This window comes from Phyllostomus discolor, chromosome 8 (assembly GCF_004126475.2).
Source record: "Phyllostomus discolor isolate MPI-MPIP mPhyDis1 chromosome 8, mPhyDis1.pri.v3, whole genome shotgun sequence".
NCBI classification, from domain to species: Eukaryota; Metazoa; Chordata; class Mammalia; order Chiroptera; family Phyllostomidae; genus Phyllostomus; species Phyllostomus discolor.
In genome coordinates this window covers 15,180,342-15,199,949 of record NC_040910.2, presented here as the reverse complement: position 1 = coordinate 15,199,949, position 19,608 = coordinate 15,180,342, and the positions used below count along the sequence as shown (strand labels likewise).

The 19,608-nt window shown below is 47.8% G+C and overlaps 1 protein-coding gene across 1 annotated transcript in view; it reads left to right on the top strand.

Moving 5' to 3' along the window:
• SLC10A7 (solute carrier family 10 member 7) overlaps positions 1 to 19,608 on the top strand; it is a 195,462-nt gene that overhangs the window by 140,724 nt on the left and 35,130 nt on the right. Inside the window, exon 7 of the mRNA XM_028521974.2 lies at positions 13,053 to 13,136. Within this exon, the coding sequence (XP_028377775.1) occupies positions 13,053 to 13,136 (84 nt within the window). The remainder of the gene's footprint in view (positions 1 to 13,052; positions 13,137 to 19,608) is intronic.

Below are 19,608 nucleotides of genomic sequence, written 5' to 3'. Positions count from 1 at the left end.
AAGCATATGAGAAGTTAGATGAAAAATTATAATAGAAATTAATGTTATCTCGTGCTGAGAAAAGCATATGTAATCATGAATGATACCTAAAATATTTTATGAACTGTGCATTTTTCATACACACATCACCCAACTACAAATCACTCCACTCATCACTGAAATGGAGTGGGGATGCGTTTTGGGGAGTGAAATGTAGCTGTTTAAGTAGCACTATTTGTCAGTGAATTAAAACTATGGGGAAAATTTATTTAATTATGGTGTAATTACCCAAGCTGGAATTCAATTAGAGGAGCGGAGTGAGGGACTTCATTTCCTACAAGCTGTGCAGGAAGTGGAGAGGGAGGGTGTACTGCTAACAGTTGGGTTCTGCATCATTCATGAAAGACATCACCTTCAAGTACGAAGCCTCAGCCTTTCCCTCCCTCCTGAAATGCCAGCTTCGTTCTGACAAGGTAACAAGAGCCAAGCAATCAGACGATTTCCCTCAACATCACAAACATCATTCACTGGGACCTCACCGATTCAGAATTTGCAGCGAGTCTGCTTGAAACTAAAGTGAATGTTGATTTGCATTCGTTTGAAATGCTAGACTTGGCGTGTACCTGCCTGCTCACTAGACGCAAGGAACTGGGATCGTCCCTGGGTGTTGTTTCCCAGACCTGGGCTCACAGTTTCCCGGGGGTAGCGCTCCACACGCGCGGGGTGCAGGCCAGGCTGAGGTCCCCACTGCGGTGGGTCAGAGGACCAGATAGAGCCAGGGACCTAGGAAGTGTGCGGTACATGGCTGTACAGCCTAGGTTTCCCCCCTCGAGAGGAAGTGAAAAGTAGCACCTCCTGCTCATGTGACTTGTTTAAGAAAGTCAGGGAGACGCCGGAGCCCCAGCTCGAGGGCTGGGACCCGGAGCAGCCCTGCTCAGAGGCTGCCTCTCTGGGGCCCTGTGGCTCATGACTAAAGGGCTAGATGAGTACGTTTCCCCCTCTCCTTCCCATCTCCGTGCCGCAGCGGTTTTCTCAGCCGATCAGTATTATGGCATCATGGGATGGCTGACTTCCCCCCACTCTTGGACCCATAGGCTTGTGAGCTTTTGTTGGTTCAACATTTTAAAATAACAGAGCAACAAGAATAGTGAAAGAGACCCCAAGACCCTTAAATTAAAAGTTCAGTGCTTCCCTCTGAGCCAACCAGGCTGTTCCAATAGGTTCAATGGCGCCATCACACACTATGAATAGGTACTTTTATGTCATATGACTTTAAATGACATGCACAGTATATAGCACTTCCTGCCTCCTCGTGTTGTCATCTGTTTCACCAACAATGGGCTTTGCTGATGCACTTGGGTTACTGGGCCTCGTTCACCGAGCAGGGTGAAAACCCAAGCAACTTGAAATATGAACACATACCGTAAAAGATGGGGGACTTTTTAATCCATACCCTGTTATGGGTCAAGTTGTGTCCCTCAGAAAGATAAGTTTCTGAGGTCTAGCCCCAAGTGCCCCAGAATGTGACCTTATTTGAAAATAGGGTCGTTGCCGCTGTAATCAGGATGAGGTCATAGTGGTGTAGAGTGAACCCTTGCTCCACTATGACTGGTGTCCTTTCAAGAGGAGAAGTCAGAGACATGCAGGAGAATGGCGGGTTGTGGTGGGGGCAGAGAAGACAGTGATGCACCTGCAACTCGAGGAACTCTGAGGGTGGCCGCACACTTCAGGAGCCAGACGGGATGGGGAAGGATTCTCCCCTGCGGATTTCACGGGGAGCACAGCCTTATTGATTTCAGACCTAATAGCTTCCAGAGCCGTGAAACAATATACTTCCCCTGTTTTAAGCCACACAGCGTTTGTGGTGTTATAACGTTACAGAAGCCAAAGACACTAAAACAACACCTGAAAATGGAATGGTGTGTTTTTTTTTAATCATATTTTGAAAATGGAAATTCCTGGATATCCAGCTGCAGTAGCTAGTAAAGGCCATGGAATGGCCTTTTTGTTGATGGAATCTCCGTTCCCTGTGTTATTAACCTCTGCTCAGAGTGTGCCCTTTCCTGTCCTGGTCCGGCTGAAACCCGTCTTCTGGCTCATGTCTCTGCTGCAGGCGCCTTTCCTGTCACTGGGCCTTGGAATGGAGTGAACGTGTCTGTCTTGCCCCTCATCACCCATTCTAGATCATTTCCCATGACTTCTCCATACAGTCCCCTAATTCCTTTCAAGGCTGTTGCCAACACACCTGTACTCCCTGCCGCTGCTCCCTGTGTAATGATCAGAAGAACACTAGGTCACTTTCCAGGAGTTCAGGAAATGTTAGCACCCATTGTCTTCTCCTCAACAGTCCCCTAATTCTTAATGTTTTCCGTATTCACACAGTTGATCTCCCTGGTACCCTGGCCTCTAAAATCTTGACTTCTTCTCCAATAAAATTGCCTGCCAGTGTATTTCGGCCAACACCGCTATAGTCAGACCCTTGACCTTGTTACTGCCAGTAACTGCATCCTTCCATAATCCTGTTTTCAAGTGTGTTCTCTTACCCGTAACTTCGATCTTTGTGACTTATTCCCCAAATTCAAAATTCTTCAGACTTGCTCGGCTGGCCAACTTATTTACCTTATCACCTTAACAATGCCTCAGAGTAACCCACCCTGCCTTCACCCCTTCTTACCCTCACATCCCGTCTTGCCTAGGCCAGATCTCATGGTCCATCATCACAATCACTTCACTGCATACACCATCAACAAGCAGCCTCCTCATCTGTTACTGCTCCGTATTTGCCTGCACAATTCCAAGCCTGCTTCCATCCAACCCCACAACTTTCTGTGTGTGCACCTGAACACGCTGGGGCATACCTCAGCCCGGTCTCACTTGAAATTCATGACAACTAACTGTCAGCGGGCCAGACAATCCCACTACTTTCCCCTAATTAATGCCACACTCCCACTGTCTAGAAAATTACTTCACACCTTCTCCTCGCCTCTCAATTCTCCAGTGCTGCTTCTCTTCTTTCATCCCAACTGATGCAGAAAGGAATTGAGCTAGTAACGAAATTAGGAGCAGTCAGAGAAATTATACAAAGTCCCACCTTCCTGTGTCTGCATTCTTCACCTCCTCCTCTGTTTCTGTAGATAAACTGTCCTTTCTCCTATCTAAGGCCAGTCCTCCCAGTGATGCCTTCCAGCCTTACTGCTCACTTAACACTGTGAGGCACACAGATCTCCCTCTTTCCCCTGTATTTCCTATCTCTACTGGACATTTCTATTAGCATATAAGTGTCCTGTAATATTACATATCTTAAAAATTAAATCTCACCTTATCCTACCCACACTCCATTTCTGTACTCTGTTTTCTAGCAGAACTCCTCAAAGAGGTATTTGGAACTTCCTTGTCGCTCGTTCAGTAATATGTGTTGACTTCTTTCTCCCAGGCCCTTTCCTGGGTGCAAGATTATAGCAACAAGCAGCACAGAAACATCTTTGCTCTAATGGAGGTTATGTGCTAGTGGAGAAAAAAAAACAAGCAACAAATAAGTAACAATACAGTGTGTAAGATGGGTGGCATGTGCTAAAAGGAAAGTAAAATCAGGAGGAGGAACAAGAAGAGCCAGAGTGGGAGATTGCTATTTTCAATAAGGAGGCTAAGGTTGGACTTGCTGAGAAAATTATATTGGCACAAAGGCCTGGAGGAGATAAAGGAGTGACCCCGTTGGGGGGAGAGTGTTCTGGGCGGGAGGAACGGCAGTGCAAAGGCCCTGAGAGTGCGCCCAGTGTTGTCGGGGAACAGCAGGCGGGTCTGGAACGGAGTGAGCAAGGGGAGACATAGGTGGAGATGAGGTTGGAGAAAATGAGATAGGACCTTGCAGTCCTCTGTAAAGACTTTGGATTTGAATTTGAGAGAGACAGGGAACCATTAAAAGAGTTTTGATCAAGGAAATGGCATGTGTGTTCTGGCATATTTTTTTGATAGGTTGATTCCGGACACTGGGCTGAGAGTAGATTGTAAGGGGACCATGTTGGAGATGGAAAGGCCCGTTAGGAAGCCAGTGCAGTGTCAGGGCAAGAGACACCGTTAGCCAGGTGGGGTGGTTGGGTGAATCTGACGGGAAGCAGTTGAGTGTAGAATTTGGAAAAACTGAGAGACTGAATGAAGGTTGTGGGGGAAAGATCGGCATCGAGGATGACTCCAAGCCTGTGCAACGGGAAGGATGGTGCTGGCGTTCACTAAGATACAGAAGACCGTGGGGCAGAGCAGGTTGAAGGGACTCATAAAGGGTTTAGTGTGGGACATGTCTGGGTTAAGGTGCCTGTTAGACATTTGAGTAGAGACATCAAGTAAGCAGTGGACTCTATGAGTCTGCACCTCAGGGGAGATGTCTGGAGTAGAGATTCATAATCGGGCAGCATAGAAAGGGATTTTAAGTTAGACTGGGAGGGTTCACCAGGAGAGTGAGACTAGAGAAGGAAAGGTATCCGTGGTTGACAAAGAAGACCAAGGAATGTGCACTGCGCTTAGGAGGAAGACCCAGAGGATCTGGCGTGCCAGAAGACTCAGAGAATGCATTTCAAAAAGAGGAAGTGGTCAACTACTGGAAATGCTGGTAGTAGTTCAGACACCGTCAAGTCTGACAGTGACCACTGGTTTTCACACGGCAGAGGCCACTGGGGACCTTCACAGGAGCTGTTTCAGCAGCGTTGTGGGGGTGAGAGCTGATTGGAACTGGGGAAGGAAGGGAGGGAGGGAGGAAGGAAGGAAGGAAGGAGGGAGGGAGGGAGGGGGGAAGGGAGGAAGAGGAGATAAATACATTGATCATCAATAACCCTTTTGAGGAATTTTGCTCTAAAGAGTGCAGAAAATGAGGCAGCAACCAAGTTGGGAAAATTATTAGCATATTTGTATTGATGGATTAATCCAGTTAGAGAAGGAAAAACTGATACAGAAATTCATGCACCCGTGTCCTTGAGTAGGAGAAAGGGGGTGAGTTCTAGTTCATAAAGGGAGCTGTGGCCTCCTAAGCACAGAGAGCCCACCCACAGTAATGGGAGGGGAGAGGTGGAACAATTTTCATTGAGTAGAGATAATGTGCACTTATTACATAATCCCATGTGACGAGCATGACTGCCTTTAGGGGTGGGTATTACCCTCACATTATATTAAAAAAAACTTAGGTTCAAAGAGTTTCCTTAACTCATTTGAGACGACAGCACTCCTAGGAAGGAGCACCGGGCATGTTCAGCCAGGATCCGCCTCCCCTCGAGGGTTCCTTCCCGGTTATCTCCCAAAGCCTGCCTCCTCGGAGACAGTTGGTGTTAAGACATATTGTCAGCACTCAGTTACTACCTCTTGAATGGTTATAGTCTAGGTAGCATAGGAAAGACAAAAAAGAATAAGACATAATTAGTGCCCTGAAGAAACCTCAAGCATATTTGGGTAAACGAGAGAAAAGAACAGGGAAGAGATCTCGAAGAAAAAGTAACTGCCCCACTGTGTTCTTCAGAGTGAGTGTCATGGGAATTCATAGAAGAGAGAAGTCCAGGTCAGGGAGAGAGACCCCCAGGGGCCTTGGAGGCTGCCGTCACGACAGTTTTCCCAGTAGTTGCTACCTGTGATGAAATTCATCAACGTTCGATGCCCCTGGGGTGAGCAAGAGCAGTGCACACAGCCATGACTGCCATACACACTTCTCTGTTTCTGTCATGTTCCCAATGATGACTGCGTAGTTGATGGTCCCATGTGCCGTGTGTGAACTGATGATAAAACACGTAAAGAGCGGCTACCCATCTGATGGCCCCAGTGGTCTTACGCTGAGCCGGTCTCCCCACCGTGTGCTGAGGAGTATTCGTCTGTAACTTGAGTGAAGAACAACCGTCTCTCGAACCTGGGAGTAGCCTGTCTCCCACCCATGTACGTACATCACAGGGAGATGGTTCTCACACCAGGAGGGCTTGGTGAGGTAGGAAAACATGGAGTCTTTGGTAAATGCCCATATCGGGGCTCCCCAAAACTATTTGAACTGTAAAGGACTAGGGGGAGCACCTGGCGTGCCATTGCCAGGGCTGTAGGGGTGACGTTGATAAACTCCTTCTGCTCTGAGGACCTCTGACCCGGGAGGCCAGTTCCGCTGCTGGTCTGGGACTGCTGGGGCTTGACAGAGGGGCAGTGTCACTGGGGGAGCTCAGGCCCACGCTGCCTCACAGGCCTCGCCCTCGCCCCTGGGCTCCCTGCCGACACCAGCTGCCGCTGGTGCTCCCCGCGCAGGTGGGTCTGGATGGGGAGAGAAGGTCACTGCTGCCTTGTGCTGCCCTTCCTGTGGGTCCCCAAGTTCAGAGAGCTCTTCTGGAGGCGCGTAAAGGTTTGCTCTGCTGAAGGGACTCTTTAGTTAGCAACAGTAGCACTTTGGTTCCTGATCCAGACACGTACTGACAAAGCCATATCCTGTGGTCAGGGGATTAGAAGCCAAGTTTGTTTCTAGATGCTTCTATCTCTGCCTCCAGCCCTCCGTGCCCTGAAAGCCCGTCTCCTCATGGCTGTCCTCTGTGGCTATAGGCCCGTGTACCATCCACTCAGGCACACCTGACTAAGATCTCAGTGTAGTTCGAATACCTAGAACTTACAGTCGAACATACTTTCCATCAGTGATTGGAAGGTAATCGTTTCATCTTGGGTTTGAAATTAGTATATAATAAAAAGAAATACTTTTACATACTTATTGTTTTATCTTCCAAAATCACTTGAAGCCTGCTTTGCTCTTTACTTCTCAAAGAAGGAAACACACCGTGTGTCTGGATAGAAAAAGGATCCCTTCCTCTACTAAACCTGTACTTTCCACGCATAGCCCGGTTCGAGTTTGATACACGCATCTGAACCAGCATGGCTGTTTAACAATCATATTCTTAATCTGGATAAGAGTCACAGGCATTTTTGCATCGAGCCCATCAGCGGGCGCACACTTACCGCACCAGTGCTGTGTAAGGATGTAATGTCATTTGCACGTTTCCCTGTGCAAGAAGGAGCAGCAGGGGCGAGGCTCACCTGGAGTTCCTGGGGGGAGATGAAATCAAGAAGGGTCTGGGGACAGGGACACGCTCCTTCTGAGTACTCCCCTGTGTGAAGGGAAGGAGACAGGTGTGTAGAGAGTGTCTGTGTGGGCGCTGGAAGGTGAGGTGCCATAGGAGACAGTCCCTTCTTTCTCTCCCTCCCCCCGGGACAGCGCTCTGGGCGAGCGATGGGTGAGGGCGGACACCAAGCAGGAAGTGAGCAAACCCTGTGTCTGATTTTCTGGCCAAAGAGAAGATCTCTTCTCTTCTCACATTGGCCATTCTACAGCATAAACTGTAAATATCTGTTCTTATTGTCCCTGAACATGGTGCTAATGACAGCAGAGACCAATCATCAAGGGTGAATTATTTAATGCAATAATGTTTTAATAGCTGAGAAGAGACACAAATAGTGAAGATGCCTGTGGCTAATGGATTTCCCTGGTAGGAGATAAAAGGCTGATTACACAGCAGAGCCAGGGAGGACCTGGTGCATTAATGACAATTTACAGGTCAGCTCACTTACAGGAGTGATTTAAAACGCGCCATCTGTTCTCTAGCCGCGTGTGGGTCGGTAACTGTGATTCTAAGAGACAGTCCGTGCCCCTTTGTCAAGAGCTGCTGCCGGTTTGTCTTTCTGAGGCTCGTTGGTTTGGCCCCATCATATTTTACAGACTGGACCCCCAGATTCTTTCCAGATCAAATTGTTTCTAAACTGAATGGATTGATAGCACTCACCCCTGCTTTTACTCCTCCTTCTCCCGCCAAGTGAGAGAATTGAGTCCCAGTGCCCTAAAGCATCCACTGTGCATGGACTGGGTTAGCTCCTGATGCATCAGCCCTGGAACTAGTTTTGTGCACCATCCGGGAGAGAGTCGAGAAAATGGTCACTCAGACCATTTTCTGAGTCCTGGGACTGAAATCCAGAGCCCCAGTTGCAGAGGGCATCAGCCGGTGCCCGCACTCACCGTTCCTTTCCTTTCCTTTCCCCCTCTCCGCGCCTCTGCCTGCCCTCAGCGCCCCTCTCCATGCAGCTCCATCCCCTCCCGCCACAGGCAAAGGCGCCTCCCCTCCTTCTCTCCTGGGGGCAAGGACAGGGAGCCCACCCCGACCCTTCCCCATTTCACGGCTTCTATAATTAATATGCGGCACAGTGCGAGGCCGAAGTGTAAGGATGTGGAGCAACACTTCCGGGCTTAGATCCTGGCTCCATGGCCTCCTAGCTGCAGTGCCCTCGACCGAGTGGCTGGACCGTTCGCTGCCACTCTCACGTCCCATGAAAATCAGGGCACTGGGAAGACCTCCCTCCAGGGGTTGCTGCATTAAATTATTCAACACACATTAAGCATTTAGAGCAGTGTCTGGCACACAGAAACTGCACAATCAGTGTTGCCATTCCTATAATTATGAGGCAGTTGTGTGGGAGGCCAGGCTACTGATCCTTTCTTGGGTCCGTGAATTGACGAGGGCTTTGTAACCCACCCCACAGTGGAAGGAGGGAAAGAAAACATGGCCGGGCCTCTTTTCCTACCTCTGTGTTGTGCTCATTCAGGAACTGAACCCCTGTTTGTTGAGCACCTACTACGTACCCGCTTGGTGCTTCTCAAAGTGTGAGCCCCAGCTCTGCAGCACCAGCCTCTGCCGGGGCCTTTTTAGAAATGCAGATTGTCACCATCCTCCACCCTTTCATCCTTCTCCCCGGATGTTCCGAATCAGAAACTCTGAGGGGGGCACCAAGCAATCTGTGTTTTAACAAACCCTGCGGGGGCTTCTGATAAACAAAAGTGTAAGAGCCCCTTCCCTGGACGGAAAACGTGGTCCCTGCTGGGCCCCGGGGAGCTTGAATAAGACCCTGCCCCTGACCTCCGGGAACACAGAGACTCCTGGAGAGACAGATCTGTGAACACGGGCAACCAGGCATCCTGAGATGCACAGTGGAGCCACGAAGGAAAGGCAGCCCGGTCTGCATGCTGGGAGGAGGGTTGGAGAGACTTCCTAAAGAAGCAATGCTTGCACTGAGTCCAAGAGAAAGGCTGGAACTTCTCAAGCTCCACATGGGGAGGGAGAAGATATTCACAGGAAGGAGCGTGTGTGCCCTGGTGCTGGGCGGACCTGCACACAGAACTCAGCTTTTGAACATCAAGTCCCGAGAGGAAGGGCTTGTGTGTAATTCCCCTGTCTAAGCGTGCTGTGGCCCGCAGGAGACTCCAGTAGCTATTTGAATGATTGGACACAAAGGTCCTACATTCCCACATACTTAACTTTCACTGAATCCCTTCTTTTTAGCATAAGATAGTAAAACAAACAAACTACTTGTAGGTAAAGAGAACTTGTAAAGTGGTCTGCTTCACAGCACTACACTCCTGGAGGGAATTCGCCAGTGACTGGACTGCTGAACAGGCTGTGCCTTAAAGCGTGGATGGGCAGGAGGGGACCTGTTACCGCTAAATCTACCTGGGTAGCGCAGGGAGGCCCAGAGCACTTGCTTGGTGCCAGGTTTCCCTGAACCTGCAAGTTTATCCGACTGTGCACGCTGTGGCTGCGTCAGAACCACACTGGCCTTTACAGGAGACACCGTGGCAGGTTCCTTATGAAGACGTGGAGAACCAGATGTGTCAGCGCGTTTCCTCCTGCTTTAGTCTCGACCGACTCTGCATGCCGAATGACTGGGTCTCGGCCTCTCCCCGCCCTGGGCTCGGAGGCTGCCCTGTGCCAGATGCTCGTTCTCCTTTCTTCTGGATGCCAGGGCAGGCTGCACAGGGCCTGGGACTCCTCCCCCCACCGGGCACCTCTGCGTCTTCACATTGACCCCGGCGATGGGCCCAGGGGCCAATTCAAAAGCGAGGACGTCTGCCAAATTAGACCCCCGTGCTGAGGTTTCCTGCCTTCGGAGCTACTTCTAAGGGAGCCGTCCTGCGGGACTTCCCCCGGCTTCCCCGCTGCTGCTGTGCCCAGTCTGGCTCTGTGCAACCCAGCTAATTACAGCCCGGGCCAGCTTGCCCTGGCCTCTGAGCTGACAGAGTCTCCGGGGAGGGCTGTTCTCGCCCGTGTTCCTCGTCTCATGGAGCAAAAATCACAGGCACTTCAGAGGAAGGGGGCCCTGGAGGCCACGGGCCACTCCCCTCACCCCGCAGCCCCGTCCACTGTCTTCTAGGAGCACGCGCCTCCCAAACACCCGCATGCAAATGATGGACGGACAGACGGGGACCGACATACGTACTGTTCTTAGAACCGAAGTGGTGCTGCATTTGCCTTGACTTCTCTCATCAAATCTGATCTTTTGGGTAGAATCGAGATTTTCAATCTTGAACATAACCCCCCAGATTAACTTAGTAAGCGAGGTTGTGTTTTAACTTTTCTCTCCGTTTGATCTCTGGGTTCACTGCTCTGCAGTCGTACTGAGGAGTAAGCAAACCGGACCCCCCAGCGCGGGAGAGCTGTCATCACAGAGCAGGCGTGGCTGCAGGGCGGCTGCCTGGGTTGTAGATTTCAGCGTAGCCAATTTCCTATCACAGTGGAGGCATTAGAGATGTTCCTTGCAAGTCGCTTCTTTCCGGACCACAGTTTTCATTTCTTGAAAAAGAGGGAGTGGAACGGGGCTCCGAGCCTCTGCCAGGGTTGAGGTTCTGTCTGTGTTAGGTCTTCCCCTGCCGAGCAGCAGGAAGGATCCGGGCGGGTGAGGGAGCGCTGAGGATGGAGAACAGGCCCTGGCTCTGCTCTGCACACACACACACACACACACACACACACTCACAGAGACACGCATGCACTCACAGAAACACATACACACTCACAGAGACAGACACACACATGCACTCACAGAGACACATACACACACACAGGAACACGCACACTCATAGACTCACAGTCACACAGACATATGCACAGAGACACACACAAACACACTCTCATCCTTTCTTCACGTGGATCTTGCACGACTAGATGCCCTTTGTTTCTAGGTGCACGTTAGAATGAATAGTGTTACTGGTGGTAAAGGAGCAGAGGAGAAAATAATACCATGTAATTTTTATAATACCACATGCTTGTCACTTTGTAACACCTCATGTACAAATTCCTCCATTTGCTCATCCTGCACAGGCTTATTCTTCTGCAAACATGCTCTCTGTGCCAGTTCCTGGGGTAAGCACTGGGATGACAGACAGACGGACTGCAGCTTGTTACATGGTTATCGTTAACATATCTTGAAAACAGTAACTAACTCAGTGAAGTTGAAATAGAAAGTGGAACAGGGCTACATAAGATCATCCCTAAGATTCCAGACAAGAATCGTCCCTTTTTAACAGAAGGTCTCTGCCCGGAATCCGACTGCCTCTCCCCAACACACCGTAAACCTCACGGGCAGAGCACTGAGCTGCTTATTTCTGAACTCGAAAACTTTTTGTTCTTTAAACTGGTTTTTTTTTCTGTTCAGCTTCAATTTCCTGTAAGATCCATTTTTCTTTATTTCGGTCCTTGCCCCGGGGATATCCTTGGAATTAATATTTGTGAAGAGAATATATTTGTTAGGTACCTTGTGTCTCAAGGACATAGTTGCCCTAAAATAGGCTGAGATGATTAGTTTTTACTACTTTGGCTTTGCATAGAAAGAAACACCCAACAGCCACATAGCACTGAATACACCAGGGATCTGTCTGTTCCCCACCAGCTCCTCGTTTCCCACTTCACTCTCTTCGTGCCCCAGAATGCCTTGGTCCTGGAGGGAAAGGCTGCAGTCGTGTGTGCGGGTTACACTGGCAGCCGGTGGTCAGTGTCGAAGGTGGCCTTGAATGCCTGCGGGCCTGGTGGGCAGGACACGCATTCTCGGCATTCTGAGTGCCCCCAGACTGGGGCTGAGGCTAGGGCACAGAATCTTATAAAACACGCCAGGGTGAGGAACGACTTTGGTAAGCCAGTTCACACAGAAATCAGTGAACACACTGATCCCACATCATTTCATCCTGAGCTCTTGACTTCATTTATCTAAATATTTGATGGATTTTTTTTAACATTCCATGCCCTCAGTCATCACTTCCTCAATATAGTATATAAATGTTATTTTCCCAAAGGTATTTGCAAGTGGAACCAAACTTAGGTAAATATGGAGACTGAGGTTTGGTCTGCAGGGGAGGGGGAAAGTAAGTGCCAGGGGCCGGGGAGCTCGCTGGTGATGGTTCGAGAGAGCCTGGTTGCAAAAGGGAGTCATAAACTCCAAAGGGAAAGAAACTCCTATGGAACAGGCTAGTGTTGGCCAGGTTTGAAAACCAGAAGGACTTCAGAGGAAAGACAGCATCAGGTTCAAAGGGAAACCATTCAGGGTCGTAGGAAGACAGCAGTTCCTGGTGGCTGACACTAATGTGAGTGCGCGACTGTGTTCACAGACACCATCGTGCGCTGCTGCCAATCAAATCTTCCTGCAGCGGAGACTGCAGTAATCAGCAAAAAGAACCAACCAAAACAGGACTCATGAACGGTGTTGAGACATGCGCATTTAGGAGGGCTGTACTGAACTTTAATAATGAGTCATGCTTTAGGATTTCCCATTTGCTAGATTTCGTGTAAGAAAATAATTTAAAGAATATGAAATTCATTGCCTTTGTTTTGAAAAAGTGGGAAAGTTAGAAACTACTTCATTTGCCTCCTGATGAGAAAATACTAGAATATACTTGTTAGTTTTAGGTACGTGATAGGTGAAATAACAATCACATAAGCCATGACGATAGGTGAACTACCATGGATTTAATCATTAATATTTGGGTGATTCCTTATCCAAATATTAATCTATAATCAAGTTAATTATCAAACAACATAGTTATCATTTCCTTCAATCTTACTGTCCCAGTCAAAACTGTATATTAAACTCCTTAACAGGTTATTTTGTGTTAAGTTTAGAAAATTAAAAATCACTTGCTTTTTGTGTACAGCTACCAAATTTTTGGTGCGCATGAGAGAGTCACTTATTGCATGATTTAGTTAACAGCAAAGTTTGCAAACGGATTCCGAGTAACTCTAACTCCTTCTATTCTTGTTTTACAGCTCGGCTCATCCTCGTCTGTGCCTTTTACATCTATTTTTTCCCAGCTTTTTATGACTGTTGTGGTTCCTCTCGTTATCGGACAGGTAAGGTCTCTAATGCGGTCTGCTCTTTTCTTTACAGATCAAATTGTAAGTTCTTGCAAAGTGTCAGGAGAGTTAAGGAAAGAGACGGAGGAAGAGACAGTCTAATGAAACACAGCTTGTACCAATCACAACAGTCTCTCTCTCTCTCTTTCTTTAGTTAATAACAATATGCTTTACAGACAGGGACACCTGCACAGAATCTTGATTTCATTTTACATTTATTTCCCTTCTTTATAGCTGTGCAGCTAGCTTGGGAATGAACATGTTGCAAGCCATTACCTTACTCTGTGACTTCCATTGTGGTCTCAGTGTTTAGGACCATTGCTGAGAATGAGCATCTGTCTCTGGTTGGCTGCTTCCTAGACACCTCCAGCATCAGTTATCAGATTCGTGGTACCGTAATTAATAAAATAAACATTGAATTCTATTAGCTCTTAAATTGGATCCTAGAAAATTTAGTTTCCTTTATCATTCTTGTTGAAGTGGATAATGGAATACATTCTTATATTTCAATTTCATTTAACAAGGTAATAATAAGCATGTAATTTAATTATCAGCATACAAATTTTAAAGCAAGGTTTTTTTTTTAACTCATAGGTAGCCAGAGTAAAGAAGTAAAGAATGTAACATGCCACCAAATGAGCAAGTCTTAGGAAACAGTATATTTGGATGATTAAGAGCATAGACATGAGTTTAAGAGCAACTAGACTCTAGACTTAGTTCTACCTGGTATTTATTGTGTGACCTTTGACAAATCATTTGATCTCCTTAGCTCTAGATGCGTAATTTATTAACCCGTGTAATAGTAATAATGCCCATGTTAAAGGGTGGTTGTAAGGACTAAAGGAAATATGGATGCATAGGAAGGTTTTGTCATCATAGAGCCCGACACAGGCAGTCACACCACCATTGTCAGATTCCCTACAAAGGCTGAACAGAGGGCCACTCTTTGGAGTATGAACTATAAAAATGATGTACGTGTAGACAGGTAGTATTTACATGCGGTCTTAGGTTGGGCTTCCTGGGAAATGCACTCTGGGACTGAGGTCTCCCCTTTGGAAGTACCCTTGGGCTCCACACCTCTGGGAGACTGGAGAAAGGACAACGGGGAGGAGGGAGGAGGTGACCGCAGTGCAGCCATGCAGTGGCCTCCACACACCCTAGGGCAGGGCCCGGCGTGGGGGGCACCCTTAGACTTGTCCTGCCCACGGCAAGAGTGCCTGTCCTTACCCTCCCGCCTCCCTCCCACTCCCATGAGAGGGGTGACCTCGGCTGGACCTGCTCTCTCAGCAGCAGCTCCTGCAGAAATGCGGCTGCGATCTTTCTGTCCAACCCGCACAGCCCTGGGATCCGGGGACAGCACCGTGTTCCTGGAGGGCTGGGTCCCGGTGGCAGCTCCCCGCATCCGCTGCACATGCACTACTCTCTTTATTTTACTTCCACTTAGTGCTTAGAGAAGGGACCAAGTTTAGGATAAGGAGGAAGGATTCTAAAGCACTCAACAAATGCCATTTAATTAAATGTAGAGTCATACTTGAAAAAAAGACTTCTCCCACCCTGCTAATCACAGAGCAGGTACTCTGAATAAATATTCTGCACCCCCACCCCCACCTCCCCGACCTCTTGGCCACACTTCCTGCACTCTAGCCTCCCTGGCTCTCTCTCGATCCCTGCTTAACTTCTCTGTTTGGTGTGTCTTCCCCGGCCACCCTCCCACCCTGGCTCATGGCTCATTTGACTCTTTAATTCGTGTCTTCTTTGAACCACCCACCTATCGCCTATCCAAGGATTCCCGGTTATCTTTATTGCAGCACTTTGTTCAATTCCTTTCGTGTCCTTTTTCATTATTTCGTACCATTGGTTCCCTGGTTAACTGTTGGTCTCCCCCTTCAAACTGGAACGAGTACAGGAACCACATTTGTTGTGCTTACCATACCCAGAGCACAGGCCCCCAGTAAATGTGTGTTGAATGAATGAGTGAATGAGTGAATGGCAGAAGGAGTGAATGAGTGAGAGTTCTATGATCAGTGACAGAAATGTTGCATCTTAAAGAGACATAATAGCCACCTGCCCTTCTCAGCTCTAGACGGGTTATGCTGTGGGAAGTATAAACCCGTACTTACTTCCTTGGATCTGAAAATAATTTCATGTACTAGCCAAGGCTCATGCATTTCTTCCTTAGTGGATCTTGGAAGTATGTCTATTAATGGTAAGTGTTTGGCTTAAAACATATGGACAAAGAAAAGATCTTTGCCTCAGTCATTCAATAGGTTTTTTAAGGTATAGGGCTATAGAATTTATATAATTAAGAATATTCATCCAGGAGGATTATGAATTGTTCAATTGCTTATCCTCTACAGGCCCAGCAGTAAAGTATTACAGTAAGTTATAAGTAAAGGTAGCCAAAAAGTAGTATAAGTGTTGTTGTTTTTTCAAAGTACTCTAGGTACCAGAGTGCTTTAATGGTTTTTTCCAAAGAGGAAACCTATATATTTACATCCACCACCCCACCACCCTATAGTGCAGGGCAGGAATTACCAGTCGCAGCCCAGTCTCCACCTACAGAAACCGCCTTGCCTCCTCCCTCCCCTTGCCCCCTTCCTTACAGGCAGGGAGTCAGCAACCGCCACTATTTCTGCCCCAGAAACCGTTCCTACCTGGCATCCTCAGGTCACACTGCCGGAGAGGATGCCATGCCGTCGCCGTCGCTTGTCTCGATCACTGCACCTCCCAAACCTGCCTCTCTGCTGTCTGCCTCTTCCCATTCCTCACCAGTGTCTTCACTGCTCCAGGGTCATCCTGAGAAACCAGCCAGGCTCTCCTTAAAAATGTCCTTAGTGGTTTCCTGTTGCCCATTCCTGCGTGGCCCACAGAGCCATTCATCATTCGGCCCCAAACTGCCTCTCCAGTGTCACCCCACCACCCTTCTTTCAGGCTCCCGACCTGCCCTGCTGTCTGCACCCCACTCCCGCCCCCACCAGGCCCCCCACTGCTCCATGCCTTTCACCCGCCATCCCATCCTTTCTGCCAGCAAACCCCCGTTCCTTCCCTCAAACTCAGCACAGAGACACTCTCTGACGCCTAGCGGACCTGCTCGGACACCCAGCAGGGACTGAGCTCCGGTGGCTCTCCCAGGGGCTTGATTCCACATGTATGGGGGTGGGGGACTATAATTTATCTGCAAGCTTCCTAGAAGCAGAGACTCTATCACACTGCAATAAGTGCAGTTAACAGCAAACGCCACCGCAGGGAATGAGCTGTATGAGAAGACTGGCTGAAGAAAGGTCCGAATCCACTGCCACGGAGCCCCCAGCAGCCATTTCCCGAGATCCCCAGCTTTGCTGGAGAGAAATGCGTACCGGGTCTCACCTTGCTTCACATTCAGGAGCCCAGATGTGAAATGTTGTGTCGCACTTCCCAGCAACCTCACTCTGCTCCTTACAGGCTTGCTTCTCCCCTTAAGGTCCCTCTCACCTCCCCAACCCTCTCCAGCTCGCCATTGCCTTCCGGGCTCGCTGGCTCTGCCTGCCTGTCACATGTGCTGGCCTGGCCCCTGCCTGAGACACTTTGCACCGGTGGGTCCCTGTGCTCAGGACACGCCTCACCTCCCCCTCCTCACCCACCTCCAGGAGGCTCGCTGTCACCCCCTCCAGTTTAAGCCAGTACTTAGTAGGATCATTATCTGCTTTTTGTTTGTTTGCTGTTTTTGCTTTTTACTTCTCTCCTCCACCTGGAAGGTGAGCTCCAGGAGCCAGGGGCCCCTCAGGAAGTAGGAGTCCAATTCCTGTTCGTCCAGCTAAACCAGCATCTTGACCTCTTACATAACTCACTCATGCGGGCTCTGCGTTGTCAGCTTCAGCCGGAGCAGGAGACTCATGTCTGTGTGAGGTTTCTGCCGAGAACGAGAGGGAGTTACAGTGGGAATAATGTCCAGAGTGTTAAGTAGATGATGGGCGCCTATCGTGTTCATTCACAGTGGTTGCTTTTACTTTTTTACCAAGCATACTGTATCACTTTGAATCTACTCAATATTTAACACAAAATATTTTAAAAGAAAAATGTTTTATGAATTGGATTTGATTTTATATCCCTGACTATCCATTCCCACGGAATTTTAATGAAGAAACAAAGCACCTTATGAAAATTGATGGATTCGATGGAATAGTAGATAGAAACTGAAGAAACAATCTGAAGCCACCTTGAAGAAAAATAAATTTTTAAAATTCAGACTTAGCATGAAAAATTATCTATCATACATTCCCCACTCAAAAATCAGTTAAAATACCCTGAAAAAAAAAAAAAAAACGGAAACTGAAATGATAGCTGTTACATTTCTCAGTTTTCTCGGTATATGGACATGCGTCATCTGGGATGTGTGGGTTTTCCCAGTCTCCGCCTTGCAGGTCGTGCAGTGACGGACATGTGTCCCAGCTTGTTAGAAGCCCGAGGCCAGATTCAAGTCTCCCTTTTACCTTTACTGATGCTTCATTTAAAATAGAGAAAATCAAAATGTAGGAAGTGAGACAATAAAATAAGAGGCTGTGGGAGATTTTTTTCCAGCTCTGTAGGAAAAAGCTAACAAGTAAATGAGAATTTGTCACTAGACTTGGAATGCCTGAGCTTCTCCGAGCTACGAGAGCACGTGCAGGAGTGTGGATTCTGGAGGCAGACGCACTGGCGACCTCACCAGCATGTGCCTGTCCCCCCTCATCTTGGCTGTTTATTGTTCCCCACGAGGGACTTCTGAGGTGTCAATCTGGTTGTGTCGATGCATCTCGAGAAGAACCTCATTTTCTATAAGAGTTTAAACATTTCTATAAGGCGAAGAAGCTTGGGGCATTAAAAAATGGCATGGATGCCTGACAAACGGAGAATGACCGCGTGAGCCGTGTGAGTGGCCGAACTAAGAGAAGACGAGGCTTCCCGGGGTTGACGCCCGAAGCACATCTTTCAGGTGGATGAACTCTGCTTCCCCCAGTCGTTTATGAAACACTCGAACACTTTTCCAGCTACACAGTGCAAACACAGCTGCTTTGTGAATTTAATTTTAAAGGAAGATGGAGAAGCTCCATTGAGCCTGGCAAGGTATAAAATGATTTACTTAGAAAACACAGATAAATATCACTGTAAGACTAAAAGACAGTGAAAGACAATCTCTTTTCCTCTAGGGTTATTGTTTCACTTGTCACTCTATCCAATTCCCAACTTTCTAGTCATTTTCTTTATAGAGATTAAGTGTCCAGATTAGGGCACTGATGTGTTTAGAAGAAACAGATTTTAGCCGGGAGGATGCAGGGCGCAGGAGCCCCCGGTACTGGCCGTGCTAGAAGAGCCCTGTGTACTGTGAGCCTCTGAGTGTGTGTCATGAAGAAAGAGATGATTGGGTTAGCTAAGTCAGTTGCTGACCAGAGATTTGCCTGGCTTTTGAAAATGGACTTGACTTTCAAGTCACACCTAATTTCCATGTACTTGTTTATTTGGTCAGAGGGGATGGTGGTATGGGAGAGAAAGACACTTTCACTTTTAGAATTAGAATCATACATTCTGTAACCTATTACAGAGGGAAGACCTTTGTGTTTTTAACAATTTTACAGGAAGACCACATCGATTTCAATAACTCCATGTAATTTCCATTTAGTTTTATTATACTTCCTAAATGAGTTGAGTTGTATTAAATTTGGGTAAACTGCCAGGTTCATGCTACCAAACACAACAGATTACCAAATGACCTTTTACATGAAGTCCCTCTACAGAGGGACTTATTAGCCTTCTAATAAGCAGCCCCCCCACCATGACATATGTGAACATGGGCCATCCGGGCACTCTGAGTGCCGTTATCCAAAACTTATAATATTCTAACACATCCGTGCATATGCTGTGTAAGGGGCTGCTCTTCTTCCTCTGCACGTCACTACATTTTAACTTTAAAGAAAGAAGGGAACATTAGACAATTACTATGGTTTAGAATTACTTCCCCCCCCCAAAAAAGCCATAATTTTTAATAAGTTCAGCTGTAACTTTATTTTTTTTTAAGATTCTATTTATTTTTAGAGAGAGGGGAAGGGAAAAAGAAGGAGGGAAAGAAACATCAATGTGTGGTTGTCTCTCTCACGCCCCCTACTGGGGACTTGTCCTGCAACTGAGGCATGTGCCCTGACTGGGATTCGAACCAGAGACCCTTTGGTTTGCAGGCTGGCACTGAATCCACTGAGCCACACCAGCCGCATCAACTGTAACTTTAATTACAAGATCTACTTTTTAAAAATATGAACCACTCTTTATCTGTGCATACATGATACTCTTTCCCCTTCATTCCACCCCACCTGAGCTTCAAAGTGTTGTCCCTATATCTTTCTTGTACCAACTGCTCTGCTTTCTGCCAGGACTCTTTCTACTAACAACTTACTCGGTCTTTCAGAAAGGATGAAGTTGATTCAACAGCCATTTGTTCAAAGGTACCCTTGAGAGTAGT